Genomic DNA, 23,858 nt, shown 5'->3' on the forward strand with positions numbered 1-23,858 from the left:
CTCCTTTCTCTGTGATAACTCCAGCTGTGTCAAGTTGACACAAAACTAGCCAGTACAAGGTAGTTTTCAGATCAGTGGCCCAGCTGGTGCTCATGAATGGAAAGACTTTACAGGGGCACCTGAGGGGAGTTAATGTCCCCACGGGAATGTCCCCTGTGCTGCCCTCTAAGAGGATGTGTCAGAGAAGTGAATTTGGGGGAGGTTTTGATCTGTCTTCTCATCCCAGGTTAACTGAGAGGGGCGTGAAGCTTATCCATCGGAAGGTGGAATCTCTCGAAGAGGTGAGTGGCAGGGGTGTGAGGGGATGGAGGAGGGAGGAAGGAAGATGCTCCCTGCTGCTGGGTCGGAGACCCCCTTCTTAGACTCTCAGGACCCCTGTAGGCCTGTCCCAGGCTCTAACCCCAGGAGGACTTGGGCATTCTGAGGGAGATGTCTGCCTTGATATTGGTGGTAAGAGAACAAGGGAATCGCAGTGGCCAGAGGGACTGGTTATATCTGCCCCCAGACATGTTTTAGAGTTGGATATGCCTTATCCTGGAGTCAGCTCTACTCCATTCTCCAGTCCAGACCCTTCCATGCTTCCCGTGACATCTGGGCTGATATTTCTGCAGTGTCCAGGGACTCAGCTCAGAACACAGGCACACCATCACCACATGGTGATGAGGTCAGGGCCACTATATCCTAACAGCTCAGCTTTGTGGTTTCATTTAGTCCCAGCATGCAGAGCAATGCTTGGCACAGGGGAAGTGTAACATGTCCAGCTGCTGGGGTCAGGTCTGGCCCTGATGGACACCTGGGGTCTGTGGTTGATTCTGAGATGGTTCTCCTCCATGGTTTTAAGACAGTACACACTTAGCAATGTATGTGTCCATGAAGGCCTTGGGGAAATCACCAGGGATGGGCTGGAAACATGGGGTTGCTTCCTGTGTCTGACTTGACAAGTGCTCTGGCCATAGGCAGAGTTGAAGCAAGTGTCCTGGCAAAGAGAAGGCAAGAGGACAGGCTAAAAAGGGATCTCATGGAGGATGGTGCCATCTTGGCTGGATGTGAACTTTTCTTTAAGATTTCAGGAAAGCTCACTTTATGGTACTTTCTATCCAGCAACCCCTCCTCAGGATCACACAGTGTCCTTATGGTAACCTGTGAACATTATTGGCTTTCTCAGCCAGGTGGTGGCAGGTGGCACACACCTTTAATCCCAACACTTGGGAGGCAGAGGCAGGTGGATCTCTGAGTTTGAGGCCAGCCTGATCTACAGAGTGAGTTCTAGGATGGACAGGGCTACATAGAGAAACCCTGTCTCAAAAACAAAACAAAACAAAACAAAACCAAAATAGAAGAGGAGGAAGAAGATGAGGAGGAGGGAGAGAAGAAGGGGAGGAGGAAGAGGACAAGAAAGAGGAGGAATGGAAGGAGGGGAGGAGGAAGGAGGAAGAGAAAGAGGAGGAAGAAGAAAAGGAGGAAGAGGGGGAGGAGGGGAGGAGGGAGGGAAGGAAGAGGGGAGGAGGAAGAAAAGGAGGAAGAAGAGGAGGGAGGGGAGGAAAAGGAGGAGGGGGAGGAGGAGGGGGAGGAGGAAGGAGGAGGAAGGAAAGGAGGAAGGAGGAGGGGGAGGAGGAGAAGGGAGAGGAGGAGAATTATTGTCAAATGAGAGCAACTGAGACTCCAGGGCTAAAAGGGCATTTCTGTGGTCAGAAACCAAGTGAAAGTCAGTGAGGAGATTTGGAGCCAGGGTCATCTGATCCATACCGGGTCCATACCGGCACACCTCACCCCAGTTCCCCATGGAGCAGGCAGCCGTGATGTACAAAGCTGGAGGATGGGGGGGAGAGGGCACAGCACAGTCCTTGCCCCTTCCTGTCCCTGACTTGTTCTTGCTGCCAGGTGGCAAGAGGAGGAGTGGATGTGATTATCAACTGCACCGGGGTGTGGGCCGGGGCCCTGCAAGCAGATGCCTCCCTGCAGCCAGGCCGGGGCCAGATCATCCAGGTGAGGAGACACTGGTCCATGGAGAGCTTGCCGGGTCTGCTCCCGCCACTCCAAAGCTGGCGCCACTTCAGGGTCCATGTTGATGGAGTGACTGCAGACTTTGAGGAAGGGACTTACTGAAGAAATAAGGACCAGCCTACTCCCTGCCCTGGTGTTCTGGGATTTTGTGCAAAGTGCATGTAGGGACCTTTTCCCCATATAGGAACCATAACACAGCCTTGAGTTACAAAAAACCAGAATCTTTATGAGGTGCTTATCAAGGGCCAGGTAAAGGCGCCTAAACACCTTTTTTTTAGTTGATCAGTTAGTCTGTAGCACAGCCCTTTGAGATGGTCCTATCATATCACATCACCATCTTAACCAAAGCACAGAGATGTCAAATAACATATGCAAGGATGCACCACAGAAAACAGTGAGCTGAGGGTTAGAACCCAGGTAAGCCAGCCTGTGGGTGTCACCATTATCCTATGCCTCTTGTGCTATGTGGGGGTGTACACGCTTGCCATTTGGGGGCACACCAATAGGTGTGGCCATATGCATATATGGATGTGCACGCGCGTTTGTAGGTGTGCAGGGGTGTGTGTTCCTTGGGTGTCTGTTTGCTCTTTGAGCTCAGGTTTTCCTGTGAATATATGGTGAGGGCATGGGATACTTCAGGGAGCATGGGAAGCTGCCAGGTGACCCTCCGGAAGTCCTAGGTCAGAGGGGTCACGAGAGAGCTGAGCACCGAGGGAGCAAGCAGAAGGGTAAACCGCTGACCTTGACCTCACTCCCTGACAAGATGCATCTGTCTTCACTAACAGGTGGAGGCCCCTTGGATTAAACACTTCATCCTCACCCATGATCCCAGCCTTGGTATCTACAACTCTCCGTACATCATCCCAGGGTAAAACTCTGACTGACCTAAGGTCATACAAGGGGCAACTTCATGGTGTCGTGACAGCCCATCCACCCAGCCGGTGTTTTTCTTCCAGGGTTTTATAAATAAGTTTAGGCAATGAAATCCCTGGATTGGCGAGATTTCGTCCTGATTAGACTTTACCTTGAACATTTCTTCTGGTAGCAGAGGTGGTAAGGCCAGGGCAAAGGGACTGGATACACAGGTAGTGACGTCGAAAGTGGTTGGAATGTTGTAGAGGGCGTGGGAGAGCAATTGTTCATAATGTTGGTGGTGGCGACAGCGTTGGGGGATGGCTATTGGTGCTGAATTACATCATTGTGGCAATGTTATCAGTGGGGAATAATAGTCCTGAAGGGGCTGTTGACAGGCACGGGGGTGTTTGAGTGCAAAGTCAAGGAGATCAACTCATCGATGGTGATGGAGAGGGACTGGTATCCACTGTAGATGAAGACCAATCATGTTTCTAGTGTGGCGGAGATGATGGTTTTAGAGCCGGTGATAGGTGGTATAGTGGTGTGGTGGTGTTTTTATTGGCATGGTGGAGATGTCAAAGCCGTGGTGATGTTGCTCTGGTGATAGAGATGGTGACAGGGTCGGTGTTGATGACATTGCTGGTGGTATCAAGGTGTTGATAGAGATGGTGGTACTGGTGATGATGGTGATGCCAGGGACAGTGATGCTGGGGATAGTGATTGTGGGGGGGGAGGCTGTGTGTGTGATGGAGACCTCAATGGGGGACCTCAGTGGGGTATGAGTGGGGTGTGTTTAGCAGGGGCGGCAATGCTGACAGGAGTGGGTGACTCGGAGGATGGGATAGTGAGGGAGAAGGAGAGGGAGAGACACCTCTGTCTGGAGGACTTCATTTTCCTAAGCCCTCTTTATTTTGATATAGATCCAAGACAGTTACACTCGGAGGTATATTCCAGCTGGGGAACTGGAGCGGGTTAAACAGCGTCCGTGACCACAATACCATTTGGAAGAGCTGCTGTAAACTGGAGCCCACCCTGAAGGTGGGGAGGGGGTGCCCTCAGACAGGGCAGCTTGGTCCTGATGGGAAGATGCCTCCATAGAGATAAGTGGGCCAGTTAACCCCAGAGAGAGACTGGGGTATGTGGTACACAGTACATATACTGGGGTATACAGTATACAGTACACAGACTGGGTGTCTTAGGGTTTTACTACTGTGAAGAGACACCATGACCAAGGCAAGTCTTATAAAGGACATTTAATTAGGCCTGGCTTACACTTTCAGAGGTTCAGTCCATTATCATCAAGGTGGAAGCATGGCAGCATCCAGGCAGGCATGGTGTAGAAGGAGCTGAGAGTTCTTCATCTTCATCTGAAGGATGCTCCAGAAGACTGTCATTCAGGCAGCTAGGATGAGGGTCTTAAAGCCCACACCCACAGTGACATACCTATTCCAACAAGGCCACACCTCCTCCAACAGGGGCACACCCACTCCAACAAGGCCACACCTACTCCAACAAGGCCATACATCCTAATGGTGTCACTCCCTGGGCCAAGCATACACAAACCATTACACTGGATTATACAGTACACAGACTGGGGTACATAGTATATGGTACACAATACACTGCAGCCCGTGAGAGTACTTGGAAAGTCCTTGCTGTGCACTAATGCCACTCTCATTGGCCCTTCAGAGAGTTCCCCTCATAGGGTGGCTCTCAGTCTTCACAGAGAGCAGGTGTTCTTGCATGTGAGTCTCCATTTTCACATCTGCCTGATCTCAGTGACAAGAGCAGTGGGGAACAGTGTTGTGGTTGGTGGTGACCAAGTGCAGGGCTGGTGATGGTAACATGCTAACATCAGGACAGTGGCTGGTGGTGGAGGCTGTCATTTCTATAGATGAATTAGCATATGGTGGCAGACAGTAAAGGACATGGCCCAGGGAGGTAAGACGTGCTGCGCAGCAGTTAGCTGGGTTTGGATCCCAGAAATCATGTAAAGACAGATACAGCAATCCACGTCTGTAATCCCCATGCACCTATGGGATTGTGGAAGGTGGAGACCCTGACTCATCAGGCTTGCACGCCAGCCAGCCCAGCACACACAGTAGTGAGCAGAGCTTGTTTCAAACAAGGCAAAAGGTGAGGACTGATACCTAAGGTTGTCCTCTGACCTTCATGTGCACACACCTACACCTACACAGGCACACTCATGCACGTATATACTCACACACATATACACTTATACACACTCACACAAACCCACACATACACTCACACACAGTACACATACATATGCACTTATACATACACTTATATGAACACATATACACACATACTAACATACAATACACATACATATTCTTATACACACACGCACACAAACCGACATATACACTAACATATAATACACATACATATACACTTGTATACACACTCACACACATATACACTTATACATACACTCATACAAACCCACACATATACACACACTAACACATAACACACATTCATACACACTAACACACACTCACACAATACACATTCATATACACTAACATAAACTCACTCAACACACATACATATGTGGGGCATTGGGCTATGCACAGATGGCCTGGTTCCAGTCGAGGCTAGATCTTGAACCCTGGGAGAACCCGATGGGTGGTAATTCCCACCGACATGGGACAGCAGGCGTTCAACCATGTCTCCTGGAACCCTGGCTCCTGTCAAAGTTACCACCCCCTCAGTCCCCAGAGGAGAAGCGTGGCTAACAGTCAGGTAGATGATGTCCCAAGCTTCTGACCTTCAGGCTAAACTCCTCTCCAGTTACCTAGCAACAGTAAAGATAACAGCCTACCATAAGAGGGGCTACTTGGCCCCACCTCGCTCTCTTACTCTCCTTACTCTCCTCTCTCTCTCTTCTCTCCCTCTTCCTCTCTCTCCCTCTTCCTCTCTAGCCTTTCTTCTCTCTCTCCCTTTCCTCCTTCTCTCCTCTTGGCCATGGCCAGTCTCTCTCTCTCTCTCTCTCTCTCTCTCTCTCTCTCTCTCTCTCACCTTTTCTCCTTTCTCCCTGCCTTTCTATAATAAAGCTCTAAAACCATAGACTGTCCCTGTTCATTAAGGCCTTCTGCGCTTACTCTTGCCTGTGTGGGAACCTCTCTCCCTCAGCCCTCTCTCTTATAACCCCGGGGCTACAGGGTGTCTCCCCAGGACCCCTGGTATCAGGAGCTGCCCCTTGTCCACCACCCCCCGTCGAGTGGGGTCAGTGGCTTAGATGCCCACCTGGGGCCGAGTGGAAAGCGTCTGACAGCCCTCCCGCATCCACCTGCCCAGAGCATAGAAGGAACTCTGGCTAGACGTGGGCTATCCTCCCTCCCCCCTCCTTCCCCTACACCCCCTTTTAGTTCCCACATATATATACACTTATACATACACAAACTCACATGTACACACATACTCACACACAATATATATACATACACACTTATACACATACACACATTTATACTTACATACATATTCACACACATACAGATTCATATACACATTTACATTCACCCATACATACACTCAACTCACACACACACATACACACTCACACACTCACACCGTGGGATGATTGCTAACTTGTGATTAAATACTGTGGTGACTAGTGAAGGAGGTGGCCATGAGATTCTAAAAGCTAACTCACAGCTGCCGAGATAAAGGTAACACACTTTTTTTTTTCCAGAATGCAAGAATCGTGGGTGAACTCACTGGCTTCCGGCCAGTCCGGCCTCAGGTCCGGCTAGAAAGAGAATGGCTTCGTTTTGGATCTTCAAGTGCGGAGGTGTGTTGTGTCAGAGGAAGTGGTGTCCACCCTAGCTCCAGCAACAACGGCACGGCCATTCCCCGGGAAAAGTCACATTGTGAGATCAGAGCTAGAGGTGGCCACCCTCCCCTCTCCCTTCCCCCCCACCTTCCTCCCCCTCCCATAAATGGGGACACTGGAGACTTGAGATGGGAAAGGGCTGAGTAGAGAGATATGGTACTTTATGCCAGACTGCAGGGTAATACTCAACTTTTCAGGGTCTACTCTGAAGCCCTTTGGATAGGATTAGCTTTCTCAGTCCTGAGAGAAAAAAAAAACAACCCAGGACCTCCATTGGTGGTGTTAGCAGCGTAAGCCAGACCACTGGTGAGGAGCTTTCTCCTCTTATCTCAGATAGGGGTGCACGGAGGGTATGGATATAAATGTGTGTGTGTGTGTGTGTGTAGACAGGGGAGTGTGTACAGATGATTGTGTGCGTGTGTGGAAGGGGCCGTGTATGTCCCTACAAAGTTGAACGTGTGGAGGTGTGGCAGCAGACCACTATGATGGCAAGGTTTTCCGGTCCTGCATTTCCTTTACTGATTGATGAAGCACCCTCACCCTTCAAGCAGAGTGTACACCTCCTCAGACAGTGCCCTTAAGCTAGTCACAAACCCTGCCCACCACCCTAGTAAGGCACTGATGAAGCTCAGGACATCCCGTTACCCAAGGCTCTATAGAAGGCCCCTGGTCTTCCGGTATAACGAAGCTTTCCTGACCCCTCCCTGAGATCCCTCCCGCACCTGGCCACCGTCTCTCTTGCTTTTCCCAGGTCATCCACAACTATGGTCATGGAGGTTACGGGCTCACAATCCACTGGGGTTGTGCAATGGAGGCGGCCAACCTCTTTGGGAAAATTCTAGAGGAAAAGAAGTTGTCCAGGTTGCCTCCATCCCACCTCTGAGGACTCTAGTGATCACCCGTGCCCCAAGACGACACCCCAACCCCTTCAGCCAGTGATACGCTCCTGGATGATGCTCTCTCCCCAGCCCCNCCCCCAGCCACTCCCCAACCCACCCCGACCACTCCTCCAGCCCCGCCGGCCACTCCCACAGCCCCACCCCTGGCTTCCTCTGGCAAAGGCATGAAGGGAGGAAATCTTGCTGCTCCTGCCACTCATCCACTGCTGTCTGGTCCTTCCAGTGCAGTGATTCTTGCTGGTCCTAACCAAGGCTTGGGTGAGATAGGCAAGATCTACGTCCATGATGTAATTCTTCTCAAGCCGTAACGACAGTACTAAGGCTGGTTGTACCAGGTAGCAGGATCTGCATTCAGACCTATATGGAGTGGTCTGGATCTTTTGCTTAGAACTCTGATGAATGGTTCACAACACACCCCATGTGTATCTGTAGTGATGGGAGGAGGGGGTTAGGAGCAGGACGATGGGGAGAGGAGGAGGAGTTGGAGGAGGGGCACTCCACCGGTCAGCATTATTAAAACACTGGATATCCAAACTCTCTTCAGGACTGATCCTGAGACATGACTTCCCCTCATTCTCACCACCTCCGAGAACACTGTGGCCTTGAGGAGAGTTAATCTAGCTTGTATGTGTGAGGGGAGGGGAAAGGCGGGGAGGGTATGGCTCAGGCCTTAGAGCAGGCTCTAAGGTGCTCTACCACTGAGTGGAACCCTGTCTTCTTGAGGTCTGAAATCAGAGAAGCATATCACCTTGGACACAGTGAATATCTTCTTCCTAGCCTTTGTTAACTTATGTCTGTGTATATCAGTGTGAGCATCCGTGGTCATATGGATTGGGGTCAGAGGACAGCCCATAGACATCAGCTTTCTCCTTCCACCATGTGGGATCCGGGGCTCGAACCCAGATCATCAGGCTCGGCAGTAAGTACCTTACCCACAGAGTCAGCTCAATGTTCCACCAACGTTTTCTGAAATCCTCTTGCATGTGGAGAGAAACAGACGGCATTCCCACCAGTAAATGGAAGATTCTGGAACACGGCTGCTTAAAATTAGGTCCCAGCCCCATTGCTGGGTTTCAGAGGTAAGGCAGCCGCCCCCCCTCTCTGCGTGTGTGTGTGTGTGTGTGTGTGTGTGTGTGTGTATGTGTGTCTGTCTGTCTGTCTGTCTGTCTCCATCTTTTTCTCCCTCTCTTTGTCTCTCTGTGCACATACAAGTGTGTGTTTCATTTTTGAGGGTGTCTCATGAGTCTGTCTCCTCAAACTCACTACGTTTCTGAGAATAACCTTGAACTTCAGACCCTCCTATTTCCACTTCCCAAGTACTAGGATTACAGGTGTGTACTTAACTTTGAACTTAAAAAAAAATGCTTCAAGAGTTCCTTTTTCTCTTGGGTAGAATTATGCCCCTCTTCATGTAGCCCCTGGAGAACACGCCCACCACACCGCCTCTCAGCGTCTTTCCTACTGGATCTGGGTTGTTTGAGGATGAAGACATGAAAAGAACCTGCTGGGGGACGTGGGGGGAGGAAGAGGAGGGAGAAGAAGAGGAGAGGGAGAAGCAGACGAGGCAAAGGGAAGACTGTTTCCTAGGAGAGCTGAACTGCCCAGGAATAACTTGAGACTCAAGGAAATGTGGCTGGGTGTGGTGGCACCCAGGGGAGGAAGATCAAGAGAATGTGGATAGCCTGGGCTACACTGTGAAAGTCTGTCTCAAATATCAATAAAATAAGGAGGAGGAAGAGGAGGAAAAGGAGGAAGAGGAGGAGAAGAAAGAAGAAAAAGAAGAAGAAGGAGAAGGAGAAGGAGAAGGAGAAGAAGAAGAAGAAGAAGAAAAGAAGAAGAAGAAGAAGAAGAAGAAGAAGAAGAAGAAGAAGAAGAAGAAGAAGGAAGAAGGAGGAGGAGGAGGAGAAGAAGAAGAAGAAGAAAGAAGAAAGAAGAAGAAGAAATGTTGCTTTCAGAACAGGGTAGGGCGTGGACACCAAACTGTCCTCATGAAGAAGAGGCCACTGTATCTTTATTCCATTAACAGAGTTGTCTCCTTTGAACTCAATGCTGCCCTCCAGCCGGGCCATTGAACCTCCTAGAGAGAATGTTGTGTCAGAGTACTTCCTTAGATGGAACAAGTTAGTCGACTTTCAAGTAAACTGTCACTAGTGCACCTTGGCCAGTGACCAGATTTAAATCCCATGGTAATGTCCGTCACCAACGTTTTAATAAGAGATGAACAGCGCAGCGCACATTTGGCTTCCTTGCAATGTGTCCATTGAGCAGTGACCAGTTTCCTCTGGCCTTTAATGGGGCCTGGCGGTCTCCTTCCTCCCCCTGCGAGTTTCCTTCCTGAATTTCAGAAGGCTGCTCATGTGTTCCGGAATCTGGGAGGATGCGTGGACTGCCCCCAGACAGACCTACCTACCTCTCATCCTTCCTCCTCCTCTCTCTGAACGGGGCTTTCCTGATCCTTGTGCCAGGACAGACTCCCAGGACCTGCCTCTGTAGGGCCAGCATTGCCCTCGACAGAAAGAAGGCAGAGGCAGACCCAGGGGCAACAGGTTCCTGGTCCCAGGACTTAGTGGTGCTTTGCCCTAGAGATCCCTCCTCAACCCATGCTGCCACCCACACAGGGCAAAGTCTGGAAGCCTGAGTAAACTGGGACTCGCCGTCTAGTAGGGCTGAGCGGGGAGCCCAGAAAGGCCTTAACTGCTTCAGGAGTGACTCTGGCTTCAGCCTCCCCTCTGCCAGGCCTCAGTCTCCAAGTCAGGGAATGGGTTAACAACTTTCTGCATCTGCTGCCTGGCAGGTATGTAGCTCTCCCCAGAAATATCACTGGACCCTCTGCAGTCAGAGACAGAGACTCCACAAGGGGCCAACAGGGGCTACTTGGCTCAAATTCCAAAGCACTTTCATTGGCCAGTTTCTACCTGGCAGGCTGTGGAGAGCCATCTAGAGGGGCCCAGCCAAGGTAGCAGCGGGGGATGGGGGTGAGGGAGCCTCAGGCTCCAGAAGAGCTGCTCCAGCCAGACACTAGCTAGCTTGCCTTAATTCCAAAGAATTCCTGAGGCCAGGGTGCAGGAGAAACATAACTGGACAAAATGGCGGGCGTCCCAGGGGTCTGGGCGGAGACTGTATCTATGGAGACCTTTGGGCAGTGGCTCTCCAAGGGTATGACTGGGTAGCAATGTGACATCTGCTCAGCTGGCCCTGAGCACCCTGGGACCCTCCCTCACTAGCAGCTTCCCCATGCAGATCCACGGTGATGTGCAGCCCGTCCCCCACCACAGAGAACCCCCTGGAGTGAATGCCGCCCCATCTTCCCGGGGCGGGTGACCCTCGATGATGAACATGGTCAAACACAGTGAAGACACAAAACCCTGTCCGTCCACATCGCCCTCTCGGGGGTTGGGGGTGGGGAAGTTCTTGATGTCGGCAGTGACCGTAAGTGGCCCAGCTGGGCTCTGCCAGTTCTCTAGGCTCCAAGCTCAACTCCCAGGGGTCACTACTCCTGAGAGCCAGAGTCTGACCTGGGGACACCTGCACTGTTTGTCCCTCGGCCAACCATCTCTTGGCCCCACTCCCGGTGGCTGGACTCCTGCAGTGCTCGGCCTTTGGTCTCGATGGGCAGAAAGCAGGAGGCCACACCAGCCAGGAGGCAGCAGCCACTGTAGACAGCCAGGGTCAGGTACACGGAAGATTCCAGCATCACCTGCAGGGGGCAGGGGAGGGGAGATGCAGAGAGATAATAAGGGCTTCTCAGAGCTGTGGGCAGCACGTAAGGCTGATGCCGAGGGGAGCACTCCACCCCCACGCCCACGCCCACCCCCGAAAGCATAGTTCCATAGTCCTCGCTCTAAGAGGCTGAAGTAGGAAGGATTGCTTGAGTTCAAGGACAGCCTGGGCTACAGAGTAAGGCCCATCTGACTTAAGATTCCCCACACCGCTAGGCATAGTGGGTGCCATCACCCCGGTGCTCAGGAGCAAGAGGATCCTGAGTCCAAGTTCTTGCTAAACACATGGTAAGAGCCTGTGTCAAAAACCCAAACTGACCCAACAAAAAAAAATCCAAAGTCATTGCTATGGTCTAGCCTGTGCCAAACTCCCCGTCTGATGACAAAGGTCAGACCTCAGACAGGGCAGAGCTCTGTGCTCTGTCCCCGGGGGATTGGTATAGAGTGAAGACATCTAAAGAGACGCATGCCGTCCTCTCTTTGGCTATCAGACTCTTTTGAGGCAACAGTTCTCCAGAACTGGGAATTGGGATTGTTCCAGGAGTCTTGTGCCAGGAGGAGGAGGAGGAGGAGGTGGTGGTAGGAGCCTGGTGCGGGTCAGAAGGAGCCTGTGTTCTGGGAAGTGATGTCACAGAGTTCCGAGGGCTTACAGACCTCCTATCAGCTGGTGCTGGTGGGAAGGGCCACAGTGTGACAAGGACCACCAAGCTGTGTGAACATCTTGCCTCTCTCTGCTTAAACCTAAATCTCACATCAGGACCCCAATGATGGACTTGGGGGAGGTCATTGGACCCCTTTATTGGTTTCTCTCCCCAGCATGGCTGTGGTGAGTGCCTGTCTGCTTTTCTTCTCTCTCCATCTTTTTAGTCGGCACACTGAGGATAGCTTGTTAGGATCCAGGCTTTGGCCCTGACAACTCGGGGGGACATTAGATGTAGAAGGGACAACAATGCTGAGATGGATGTCAGCACCCCAATTTGCTGAACCACCCAGAATGAGTAAATCTGTGCAGACAGGGAACAGATCGCTGTTTACTAGGGGTGGGAGCAACCCCTAACGGATAGAGGAGCTTGGGGTGTGGTCATGAGACTGCTTTGGAGGTAGACAGAGTAGGGTGCACAGCATTGAGAGTGTGTGGATGCCGCTGAATGATTTGTTAGAACACAGCCCCTTCTGGTGCTGTTGGGAAGACCTTCAGAGACCCAGCTCCATGCCTCTGCAGTTTCTTCCCCCAGAAATGAGGTAACTCACCCAGATCATTCAGAACGGGACATAGACACCCGTTCTATTGCAAACTGGTGTGTGTTGCTTGTTTATGGGGGTTGATAGCTTAGCCCCCGAACTCTGCTCTCAAGTCTTCCTCTTAAGCCTCCCCAAACTAGTTGGGACCACCTGGCCATGCTACCCCACCAGTGCATGCAAATTGCTCTGAGTCCTCTCTTTTCTGTTCAGGGAAGACTGAGCAACTTTGAATATTATTCCAGGCTTGTCTGAGTCCCTGCCTGTTGGCCTTGGGCCTTTTATTCTTCTGAGACACTGTTCCCTCCTGGGGTCAGTTGCTGGGAAATGCTGTCCAGTCTATAGTCACAGTCGGCAGCTACCTGGATCTGTATCTGGGGCAACACTTGCCTGAGCTATGAACGGAGTAATGAGAGCGCCCACTCTCGCCATGCCGCTGCAGGTGCCCAAGCCCAGCGCCCTCGTCGCCGTGGGATACACCTGGAAAGTCAGGGTGTTAGTCACAGGTCATGGGAAACTCAGGAACTCCTCACCCCTTCCCGCTCAGTACTGATGGGGTAACGCCCGTGGGCAGGATGGGAGCCAGGCAAAGGAGCTAAGAGGTTCCTCCAAGGCAGCGAGCATGAGGTTGGCTGTGGGCAGGAGCCCATTTACCTCCTCAGGTTTTGTTGCTGGGAGGTATTCCACAATCGATTTTCTTGTTAACAATGATGGGGGAGGGGTGTGTACAGAGGGCCTGCCTGTCATGGTCTGTCATAACAGAAAACAAAAAAACCTATGCGAATAGTTCAATAGCGATGGATGGATACCATGTATGATACACAACACATAGTTAATTACTAATGTATGTGTAATTGCCTAAGCATATGCTTGATACTCAATACAAAATGAATGTAGTACGAAGGGATTAGCACTTCAGCTCGGGGGTTTGTTTGTTTGTTTGTTTGTTTTTCTGCTGGAGAACTTAGGACTCTCCAAGCTGAACTTGGCAATGACCTCTTTCCGGCATGTGCGACTTCAGCCACATCTTATGTGCCTTCCGCTCCTCCTGAGCTAACAGAAGCAGGGCACAGAAGGGTGCACTGCACTTCCTGGATATGCTTCTTTGAGCAACTTTGTATGCTGTGTGCATCCGTGCGTGCTTGCATGCACTTAGTGGCCAGAAGAGGGCGTCAGAGCCTCCGGAACTGGAGTTATAGGCAATCGAGAACGCCCAAAGAGGGTGCTGGGAACCAAACTCAGTTCTGTGTGTGTTCATAACCACTGAGCCATCTCTCCAGCTCCTAGTCTGGGTTCTCAAAGGCTACACAGAAACCTGTCACTCAGCTGGGTCATCGCCTATTTAATTGGTTCTTCATGGTCACCGATAGCCTTCCAGCTGAGGTTTAACCAGGCTCAGAAAAAGAAAAAAAAAAATTGTTTTCAGTACTGGGGATCAACTCCAGGGCATTGAGCAAGAAAGGCAAACACTTCGGCTCAGCTCTCAGCACACCAACACCTAGGAAGGCTGTCCCCAGGAACGTAGGATGTGAGCTGCCCTGAATTCCGTTCATTTTAGCTCTACGCTCTTAGGCAGCCTCTGGAACTCTTACTCTGAGCTTAAAGCTTGTATGAGCAGAAAAAAAAAAAAAAAAAAGAGAGGGGAGGGAGATACAGGTGCCTGGACCCAAGAACCATTGAAATTCTGGGCAGACAGCATCCTCACCCCACCCCCACGTTCATTCCGTCCTCACACTCCACCCCTACCCCATGCCCCGCCTCCTACTCCTCACCCCACCCCATGCCCTACCCTCCACCTCCCACGCGCCACTTTCCACTCCCCACGCCCCACCCCCACCCCACTCTCAGACACCTCTCCTACCTCAGGCGTGTAAACATAGGCTGCTTGGAAGCCTCCAGAAATAAACGCTCTCGCGATGAACAGTAAGAGGGTTAGCACATTTCTGGGGAGGAGAAAACAGCAGGAGAGAGGTGAGGGATTGTTTCGTGTCTGATTCTCTCTGCCATCCCACCTTCCCTGGAAGAACTGACACCTGAGTCTGCAGAGGTCCCCCCCACCCCACCCCACCCCATCCCGGCCAGCACACCTGCACAGACACACCCCAAGCACTGCCAGTAAAGATCAGCTCTTGCAGATAATTGGTCTCCAACAGGCACGCCCAGCTGACAGACCGGGATGCCTGTGGTCCACAGCTGGGGTTGACTGAGGTCCCCAGCTGAGCCTCAGCGACAGAGCCCAGGCCTTGCATTGTAGCAGGACAGTATTTGTCATCTTTAGACCAACCCAGATCCCCTATCCTTGGCTCTACTGCTCTTCTTGATAACCCAGAATACCAACTCTTCACAGTCCAAGTTCCAGCCCCACCAGTGGCCCACTGATTCCCAGTCGGGATTGATATGGGGCCCCTCAGGGATCAGGTGTATATTCAGGGGCTCTTAGGAGTTGGAAAGGTCGAGAAATGAGTCTTCAGTTTGAAACAAGGTATCTTTCCATCAGAAAAATCACCTTTAACACAACCTCTGTGGCCACTTTGTACTCTGGACTCCTTATATGGAGCTTAAAGCTTGTAGGAGCCTAAGAATGGCCCCCACAGGCTTATATATTCAAATGCTGGGTCATTAGGGAGTGGCTCTACTTGAGAAGGATTAGGAGGTGTGGCCTTGACTTCAAACATGTACGGTAAGCCTAGTCTTGCTTTCTCTTCCTGCTGCCAGCAGATGGAATGTAGAACTCTCAGCTCCTTCTCCAGCACCATGCCTGCCTGCCTGCCTGCCTGCCTGCCTACCGCCATGTTTCCTGCCAGGATGCTAATGGACTAAATCTCTGAAACTGTCAACCAGCCCCAATTAAACTTTAACTCCAACCTTGAGGTTCTTAGAGACACGTGGTCCCTTGCTGCCCTGGGCAGAGGCTTTGACCTTCAGCCTGACCCTCTGGCCCATCATGAGCCTAACTTAGTCCTGGTGAGGGTCTGGGGGCAGGGGTCCTCCTGACACCCACCTTCCAATGCAGATGAACAGCAGGAGGCTGCAGAGGGAGAAGATGATGAAGCACAGAGCCATGGTCTTCTTGCGGCCCAGGCGGTCGATGACCCACAGAGTCACAAGGACACCTGCCAGGAGAGTGGGATGAGGTAGCTCAGCTGCTTCCTAATGACCCAACTCATATCGTCCTCTGTCCCTAAGAGTGGACCAGCCCGGAGAATCCATTCGCCCCAGGTTCTGGTCCAACTCAGCTTTCAGACATTCAGACTCTGGGCCAATGCCTGCTGCATCTGTGTGGGATTTGGTGAAGGGGACCTGGGAAGAGGCCACCCCCGGTTGCTGTGATTTACTACAGCAACCAGCAGACAAGTGTGTACTGTTTTAGGTCTCTAAGGGAAAGGACCAGGGGTTAAAAGGCAATTGATACAGGCATTGACAGGAGCCTCAAGAATGGTGTCTGCTGCAACCAGGCAGCAGAATGCCAGGGCTGAGACTCACACCTAGTTAGATCTAAGTCTTCTTGTTAATACTGAGTTGCCTTGTAACCCGGAGCTGGTCTTCTCTGAGCCTTGGTTTCTTTATCTATGTATGGTACTAGTAAAATGGTGCATCCTATTTCCATTGAGACAGCACAGCTTAGTACTTTTAATTGGTATGTAATATAGTATATTATTACTATATGATAATAATAATCATAGTTTGAGAATATATTTATATATCTATTATTCATCAAAGGGTCTTCTAAATTAAATACCATTGGCCACCTTTGATCCCAGCATTCAGGATATTGAGACAGGAAGATCTCTGTGATGTTGAGGCTGGCCTGGTCTACATAGTGAGTTTCAGGGTAGCTAAGACCACACAGTGAGACCTAGTCTCAAAAAGGTAAAAGAAGCCAGGCAGTGGTGGCGCATGCCTTTGATCCCAGCACTCCGGAAGCAGAGTTCTGGTGGATCTCTGTGAGTTCGAGGCCAGCCTGCTCTACAGAGTGAGTTCCAGGATAGCCAAGGCTACACAGAGAAACCCTGTCTCAAAAACAAACAAACAAAAAACAAACAAACAAATAAAAAATGTTAGCAGAGCCCTATTTACCCACATTTAATTATTGCTTATTGGGGTCAGGATCTATTCTAGAAAGGTGATGTGTGTTCTGAACAAAAGCAAACATAACAAGAAACAAAAAGAGTCTACATTTCAAAGCAGTCATGTCATGGGAAGCTAAAACCATCATCAGGTGTTCTCCCTTCCTGATTCTACGGAGGGAGACATTTTAGAATGGCTGTCGGTGTGGGGCACAGTTCTGAGCTCTGCCAGCAATTGGGACATTCAGTGTCCTAGGCAGATTCCTACATGGCCCTGGGACGAGGGTGTAAGTTCAAGGTGTTTTCTGTGGAGGTGACCCAGGCAAGATGGTGTATTGAGGACTCTGTTTGGCTTTGGGTGAGCAGAGAATAGTGAATGTGGAAAAAATGGGAAGTGGTGGGAGGAGCCAAAGTGATGTTGGGCTCCGTTTCATTCCTTTTAATAGCATTGGTTCAGCACAGGATCTGAAATTGTCCTTCTCGGATGGGGAGGGAGGGGGGAATAAAGAAGGGAGGGAGGGAGGAAGCAGAGAGGAGGGAGAGGAAGGGAGGGAGGAAGCAGGGAGGAGGGAGAGGAAGGGAGGGAGGAAGCAGGGAGGAGGGAGAGGAAGGACGGAAGGGAGGAAGGATGTTTAAGTTTGGAAGTTTGATGCTCCCCTTCCCACATATGTGGCATTTTCCAGTGCATCTGGTGATTGGGGGAGGGTCCTCCATGGCTCCATCTCTCTACAAGACCTCAGCTGCTCCTTTGCTCTAGGCTATCCCTTCAGAATTGTTTATACAACAGCTTTCAGGAGCAAGGACATTGTCCCTCTGGAGCAATGACAGAGGACCTGGCAGCCAGTTACAAAGTCCTGTGCTGCTTCTTAAGCTCGAGGATCCTTGGTGTCCTGGTTTTTTTGGACATGGTTTGAGGGTGTGTGGCTAGGAATCACGTGCTTGGTCCTCAGTGTAGTGATGTCAAGATGGATGGTGGCTTCTTGTTGCTCCTTCCATGGGCCCTCTCTGCCATGCTACCTTCCATTAGGAGGTACTGGCCAGAGCAGAGCCAATGCTGGTTTCAGACCTGAGCACTAAGTCCACTTCTTTGTAAAGTACCTAACCTCAGGCATTTTGTTATAGTAACAGGAAAGAGTCCTGCACCGCAGGGGGCGGGGGCACCCCAACAGATCTTCTAGCTAGGTCTTCCTTATCATGGATGCCTACTGCCCTTGCTACAGTGTCGAGCTGGAGTAAGGTTCTATACACTGCCTTAGTCTTGCAACTGTGTGGCTGTTTGCTGCCACAGCCCAGGAGGTAGCCTGCATGCCGAGTCCTACCCTCCTATCTCCACTGTTTTGTTTTGTTTTGTTTTGTTTTGTTTTGTAATATGTAGCAAAGGGACATACTTATTGAACAGAGAGCCGGTTTCTCTGGCCCAGCCTCACCTGGGAACTCGGACAGGGTGGTCCACAGCAGGTCCATATAATCCTCTTTGCTCAGGTACTCACAGGCCAAGCTGCATTTGGCTTCCACTGCCTTCTTCCGGCTAGAGACTAGGGTGGGGAGAGAGAGGGGCAGGGATGGTCGGTCACACAGTTCTGCACAGCAGTTTCCTGGCTCCTGTCCCTTCTTGCCTGTGAACAATGGGCTGGGTAACCAACCGTAAAGAATTCCAGTCTCCAGGGTTAGGCGGTTGCGATGCTGTGCTTTGGCTCTGAGACAGCACAGAAAGAGCTGGGGAAGCCGACAGGCTCAGGGAAGAGCCCTGAGCAGAAAACACAGCACTAGCTTGACCTCTCTGAACCTTGCTTCTGCCCATGAGTGAATTTTTATGCATTTTCTCCCATTTTGAGGTAGGCTGTGTTGGCCTAGAGAGCAGAGAGATGGACTGCCTAGTGGCGGCCAATGGAATCCCAGGGCTGTGTTACATCAGACCCCCCCCCCCCACACACACACCCGATAACACAGGCAGTACACACTAAGGTGACTACTGGTTCCTCCCATGTGATGATGAGCCTCCTGTATAATTAGCATCCCCACATTGCCTGCTCCCACCACACCACGAATCGTCATCTGGGAAACCCAACCCCACAGAAAGACACCGAAGCTATTAAAGCCTCTTCCAGGGAGAGTCTGACCGGGTCCTGAGATTCTTATTCTTCCCCTCCCCGGACCTCATCTCCCGAGTAATCCTCTCCACTAAAATATACCCATAAAACAAGAAGCCAGAAATCCACCCGTGTGGCTGTGGCGCTTCTGTCTCTTGAGAACCCACACCCACCCTGGGGGATGTGCCCGTGTCCCTAATTCTCATGTCCAACACAATCATCCTGAAATACCTTACAGCACTAACAAGATCCAGGCTTCACCAGACCTCCTGGGATGCTACCCCCCCCCTGCCAGCACCCAGTCACTGGATCCCCCCCCACTGTTTATCCCAGGAAATCTCTAGCTGGATAAAGGGGACATTTCCCTACAACTGATGCATAAAAAAGTATTTATATGCATGCATACACATGTATAGGACACATACACGCATCTTTTCTCTCTCTCTCCCCCTCTCTCTCTCTCTCTCTCTCTCACACACACACACACACACACACACACACAAACACACACACTTGAGAAACCCTGTCTCAAAACAAGCCCCCCTCAAAACAAAANAAACAAACAAACAAACAAAAACAGAAAGAAAGGAAGAAAGAAAGAGCAACTGTAAAATTGAAGACATTTCATTCTACAAAACAGAATGTACTATGTTTCCATAAATCCCCTGGGTTAGATTCTGTCGCTTATCCCTGGGACCCAATATGATGCAGGAGCCAGGCTGGAACTCAGACAGGAGCCGCAGTTCCCAGGAACATGGGCACCAGCTTCACACACAAGTGTGACAAGAAAGGGTTCCTAGCTTGGCTAGGTCTGTAGAGTGTCCTGGAGCCCCTCCTGGGAGCTCCTGGTTGGTCAGAAACTCAGCAGTTTGGAGCTTGTCTACAGAAGATTTCCCAAACACTGGGCTATCTTAGCCTTGGAGTCTCCTGATTCATCTTTCAAACCCTCAAAGCCCCCTGGAAACTAGAAACATTTACTGTGTGGCTCTTGACAGAAAGAGCCAGCCAACCGCCGCTGCCTTCTGAGGACGCAGTGGGCCCTCTGATTGGCTCAAATGTCCACTACCTGAGGATTGTCCCCTCTGCTCAGTCAGTTACCCCACCCCCCATCCCACCCCCAACCAGATCTGCAACTGGGCACTTCTGCAGGGCCTAGCTCCACCACTCATTAAACATCCCCCAGTTAGCATGGACAATACTGTCTCTTCAAATTCGTATACCAGTCACACCTTTCATGAGTGAATGATCGGATGAATTGTGCGAGATACTGAACCCGGAGCCTCATGTCTAAGTGCATGCTTTACCACTGGGGTCCCTTCCCATCACCCAGTGTATAAAACTACTGTCCACAAGCCCACAGGTAAGGGTGAGTGGGCAAACCCTGGAGAAACTTGGTTCCTTTATCTTTTGTCTTGACTTCAGTAACAGAGTTTCAGTGTTGCCTTCAAAACAGAACCCACCAGAAGGCTGAACAGGGCGCACCTCATCAATGTATCCTGTGATTCCTGCTTCATAGTGTAACCCTCTGGGGAGCTTTTAAACCTGACCAACGTGTGGGCTTCACCCATGCTGACTGAACTGCTCTGGAGGTTTAAATGGCTCTGGTGCTATGTCAGAGTTCCCAGGTGATGGGGGTGGATGGCTGGTAGTGAGCTTGTCTAGGAGGGAGGCTCTAGGTTCCACCCTACGTAGGGAATTCCCCTGTGGGGCAGGGATGGAGCTCAGCTCTGACTGATTCATTCCCACAGGCAAAGGGCAGGCACATCAGCCACTGCCCAGGATCACACGAAGGAACCTGGGAACCGTGCTTTGGGCCCTTTGGGGATAAAGGGGGCTTGGGAAGATAATTTCAGCTGTGTTTAGTGACTCTTCTTCAATGCTGTTAGTGAAAGATGAATCAGGAGACTCCAAGGCTAAGATAGCCCAGTGTTTGGGAAATCTTCTGTAGACAAGCTCCAAACTGCTGAGTTTCTGACCAACCAGGAGCTCCCAGGAGGGGCTCCAGGACACTCTACAGACCTAGCCAAGCTAGGAACCCTTTCTTGTCACACTTGTGTGTGAAGCTGGTGCCCATGTTCCTGGGAACTGCGGCTCCTGTCTGAGTTCCAGCCTGGCTCCTGCATCATATTGGGTCCCAGGGATAAGCGACAGAATCTAACCCAGGGGATTTATGGAAACATAGTACATTCTGTTTTGTAGAATGAAATGTCTTCAATTTTACAGTTGCTCTTTCTTTCTTCCTTTCTTTCTGTTTTTGTTTGTTTGTTTGTTTGTTTTGTTTTGAGGGGGGCTTGTTTTGAGACAGGGTTTCTCTGTGTAGCCCTGGCTGTCTTGGCACTTACTCTGTAGACCAGGTTGGCCTCAAACTCACAGAGATCCACCTGCCTCTGCCTCCTAATTGCTGGGATTAAAGGTGAGCACCACCACTGCCTGGCCCTACAACTGCTCTTAGAAAACCCAATAGAAGCTGGGTATGGTAGCTTCTGTGTGTTCCAGGCCAGCCTGGTCTATGTAGACAGTTTCGGACTAGCCAGGGCTACATAGTGAGACCATATCTAGAAAGCATAAAAGCCTACCAGGGAGCTAGGTATGGCAGTTCATTCCTGTAACCCAGCTTTACCTAAGCATGGACTGCTTGCTGATAATCCCAGCACTAAGAAGACTCAGGCAGGAGCCTGATGAGTTGGAGGCCAGCCTCTGCCTTAAAAACAAAACAAAAATTCGGTATTTTATTTATTTAGCTATTTTTTGTGGTGGGGAATGGACCCAGGGCCTCACACGTGCTAACTGGGGGTGTCCCCTTTGCTCTTAAAGTGGGTTCCCCTTGGTGGAATGCAAGCAGATTATTCTCTCCTTAAGTGAGCTTTATCAGAGATGCCTCTGTCTATCTGTACACTCTGCTCACTTCAGAGCCCGAGCCCTGACCGGGTGGGACGGGTGGGGCACATGCCAACTCTGTCATCGCCAAGTTGCCCAGAGTCTCCGGAACTTGGAATTCATGCCGGGACCCTGAGGGCAGTAGCTTGCAGGGGATCGAGTGTGGCTGCTCGTGGGGTGGGGTTGGGGGTGGGGCTGGGGGTGGGGCTGGGGTGGGGCAGTGAAGGTGGGGGAAGTGATACTTACTGCTGCAGACATCTCCTGCCTGGAAGAGTTCCGTGGTGAGCAGAACCAAGCCGTAGTAAGAGAAGGCATTGGAGAACCTGCAGAGAGCGAGTGAACACAGAGATGTCAGAGACACCCAGGCTCTTCCGGGCCCTGGGAGGGTCTGCTCCTTCCTTCCCTGGTCTCTGCAGGATCTTGGAGCCTTGCCAGAGATCTTTCTATGAACCATTCTGATGGGATGATTCTGTGTTGTTGGAAGGACCGAGTCAGACAGGGTGACATTCCCAGTGGCGCACACAGGGCCTTCTTTCTGGGCTGGCCCGGGGGGTGGGGGGTGGGGAACATGATTTTTTTTTTTTTTTAAATTTCAGAGTGTGGCGCCACATTGTCATTCGTGCATGGAATCTGCATGCAGGGTGTGCAGATCCAGACCACTCATAAGACAGCCACTCGGGGACTCAGATACAACCACAGGCCGAAGGTGAATTTCACTCTCGGTTATAGTGTTGGCGGCAAGCAGCAGCTTTTCTGGCTCAGTCAGCCTAAAGCAGAGCTGTTCTGATTGGCTAAAAACATTCCCATCATCTGTGACATCTGTTTCCTTTAGCCCAACCTGTGTTCTTGGCCACTGTAACTTCAAGCACAACATTGCTATAAGATGTTACGTGGAAATGGCAGACACAGAAGGTGGAGGAATCCTCGCTTGGTTCATGGTGGTGATGCGTCCGTTCTCCACCGTGGCCTTTCTTTTTTTCTTTTCTCTCTTTGTTTTGTTTTGTTTTGAGACAGGGTTTCTCTATGTAGCCCTGGCTATCCCGGAACTCACTTTGTAGACCAGGCTGGCCTTGAACTCAGAAATCTGCCTGCCTCTGCTCATTTGGTCAGATCTGAGAACTGAGCCCCCAAGTGCCGTGGGATGTAAACCAACACTCAGTGTTGGCTCAACATGGGGAAATAGAAACAAGAGTTGCCAGAAGCAAACAAATAAACAAACTACTGTGCTGAAGATCTGCAAGGCTGACAGACTGATATGGAAAGCCAAAATTATCCTGAGCTATCTGAATAGTCATGTGTTTGCCCACTATCTGCGTCTGACCCAACATCCTCACAACTGTCAAGTAAAACCATTGCAAGGCATTAACTCAGGGGACCACTTGCTTCTACCAACTAGTAGATTGATGGGAAGATAGACAGATGATAGATAGTTAGTTATATAGATAGACAGAAGATGATAGATTGATGATAGATAGATAGATAGATGACAGATAGATGATATATATAGATAGATGATAGATATAAATACATATATATATATATAAATGATAGATAGATAGATAGATAGATAGATAGATAGATAGATGGGAAAAAAGCTAAGAATGCCATCAGATTGTAGTAACTGCTACTGGGAGACTTGGCAAATACTCTGATTTATGGCTTTCCTATTTTTGTGACTGTATTTCTTTATTTAACCACTTCCACGTGGGGTCACGTTATATTTGCTTCTGAATAAACTATATTCTCTTGGAGGTAAGAGCTGGGTTTAACAAGGACAGGTTTAAAATTAGCCTCTCACCAACGGCTTTTGGGATTCGAAGTCCAAGTGAATTACAGATTCTTTAAATATCACTTAGTTTCTTTTGAATTATAGATTCTTAAAGGCGGGTATTTTAGTTCTGTCCAATGCCCCCCTTTCTAAAATCCACACCGATGCCACTTTGTACCGGGCACACAGCAGGTGTTTAGTAAGTGCCCAGTGAATGGCTTCGGCTCCTAGGAAGGCAGAGGCAGAACTCAAGGCTGCCTCTGTGCTAGCAAAGCTTTTCTTCCCTCGTCCCTATAATTGACCATGCTGGGAACACCTCTCTTCTAATCAATGCCTCTGTTCAAAGGTGAAAGGGAAGTTTGGAAGGAGGTTAAAAATAGAACACAAATCCTCCAGCCACCCAGCCCATGGCTGCAAGCTAGATCTGCTGGGGGAGGGAGATGGAGGGAGAGACGGGGGGGGGGGGGGGGGGGGG

At 50.5% G+C, this 23,858-nt stretch overlaps 2 protein-coding genes across 3 annotated transcripts in view; one reads left to right on the forward strand and one right to left on the reverse strand.

Annotated features, from left to right (window-relative positions):
• Dao (D-amino acid oxidase) overlaps positions 1-8,386 on the forward strand; it is a 24,676-nt gene extending 16,290 nt beyond the window's left edge. The window contains exons 6-11 of the mRNA XM_021163454.2: positions 227-281; positions 1,882-1,986; positions 2,790-2,872; positions 3,780-3,897; positions 6,584-6,682; positions 7,476-8,386. Coding sequence (XP_021019113.1) covers positions 227-281; positions 1,882-1,986; positions 2,790-2,872; positions 3,780-3,897; positions 6,584-6,682; positions 7,476-7,607 — 592 coding nt within the window. The 3' untranslated portion in view covers positions 7,608-8,386. The remainder of the gene's footprint in view (positions 1-226; positions 282-1,881; positions 1,987-2,789; positions 2,873-3,779; positions 3,898-6,583; positions 6,683-7,475) is intronic.
• A 1,164-nt stretch (positions 8,387-9,550) lies between these two features.
• Positions 9,551-23,858, reverse strand: part of Svop (SV2 related protein) — a 65,253-nt gene continuing 50,945 nt past the window's right edge. Inside the window, exons 11-16 of one of the 2 annotated variants that reach the window (XM_029477554.1) lie at positions 21,862-21,938; positions 18,076-18,183; positions 15,583-15,694; positions 14,443-14,524; positions 12,972-13,061; positions 9,551-11,320 (exon numbers count right to left, since the gene is read on the reverse strand). In XM_029477554.1, the coding sequence (XP_029333414.1) occupies positions 11,114-11,320; positions 12,972-13,061; positions 14,443-14,524; positions 15,583-15,694; positions 18,076-18,183; positions 21,862-21,938 (676 nt within the window). In that variant the 3' untranslated portion in view covers positions 9,551-11,113. The remainder of the gene's footprint in view (positions 11,321-12,971; positions 13,062-14,442; positions 14,525-15,582; positions 15,695-18,075; positions 18,184-21,861; positions 21,939-23,858) is intronic. The other variant, XM_021162428.2, reaches the window with a different exon arrangement.

This window comes from Mus caroli, chromosome 5 (assembly GCF_900094665.2).
Source record: "Mus caroli chromosome 5, CAROLI_EIJ_v1.1, whole genome shotgun sequence".
NCBI classification, from domain to species: Eukaryota; Metazoa; Chordata; class Mammalia; order Rodentia; family Muridae; genus Mus; species Mus caroli.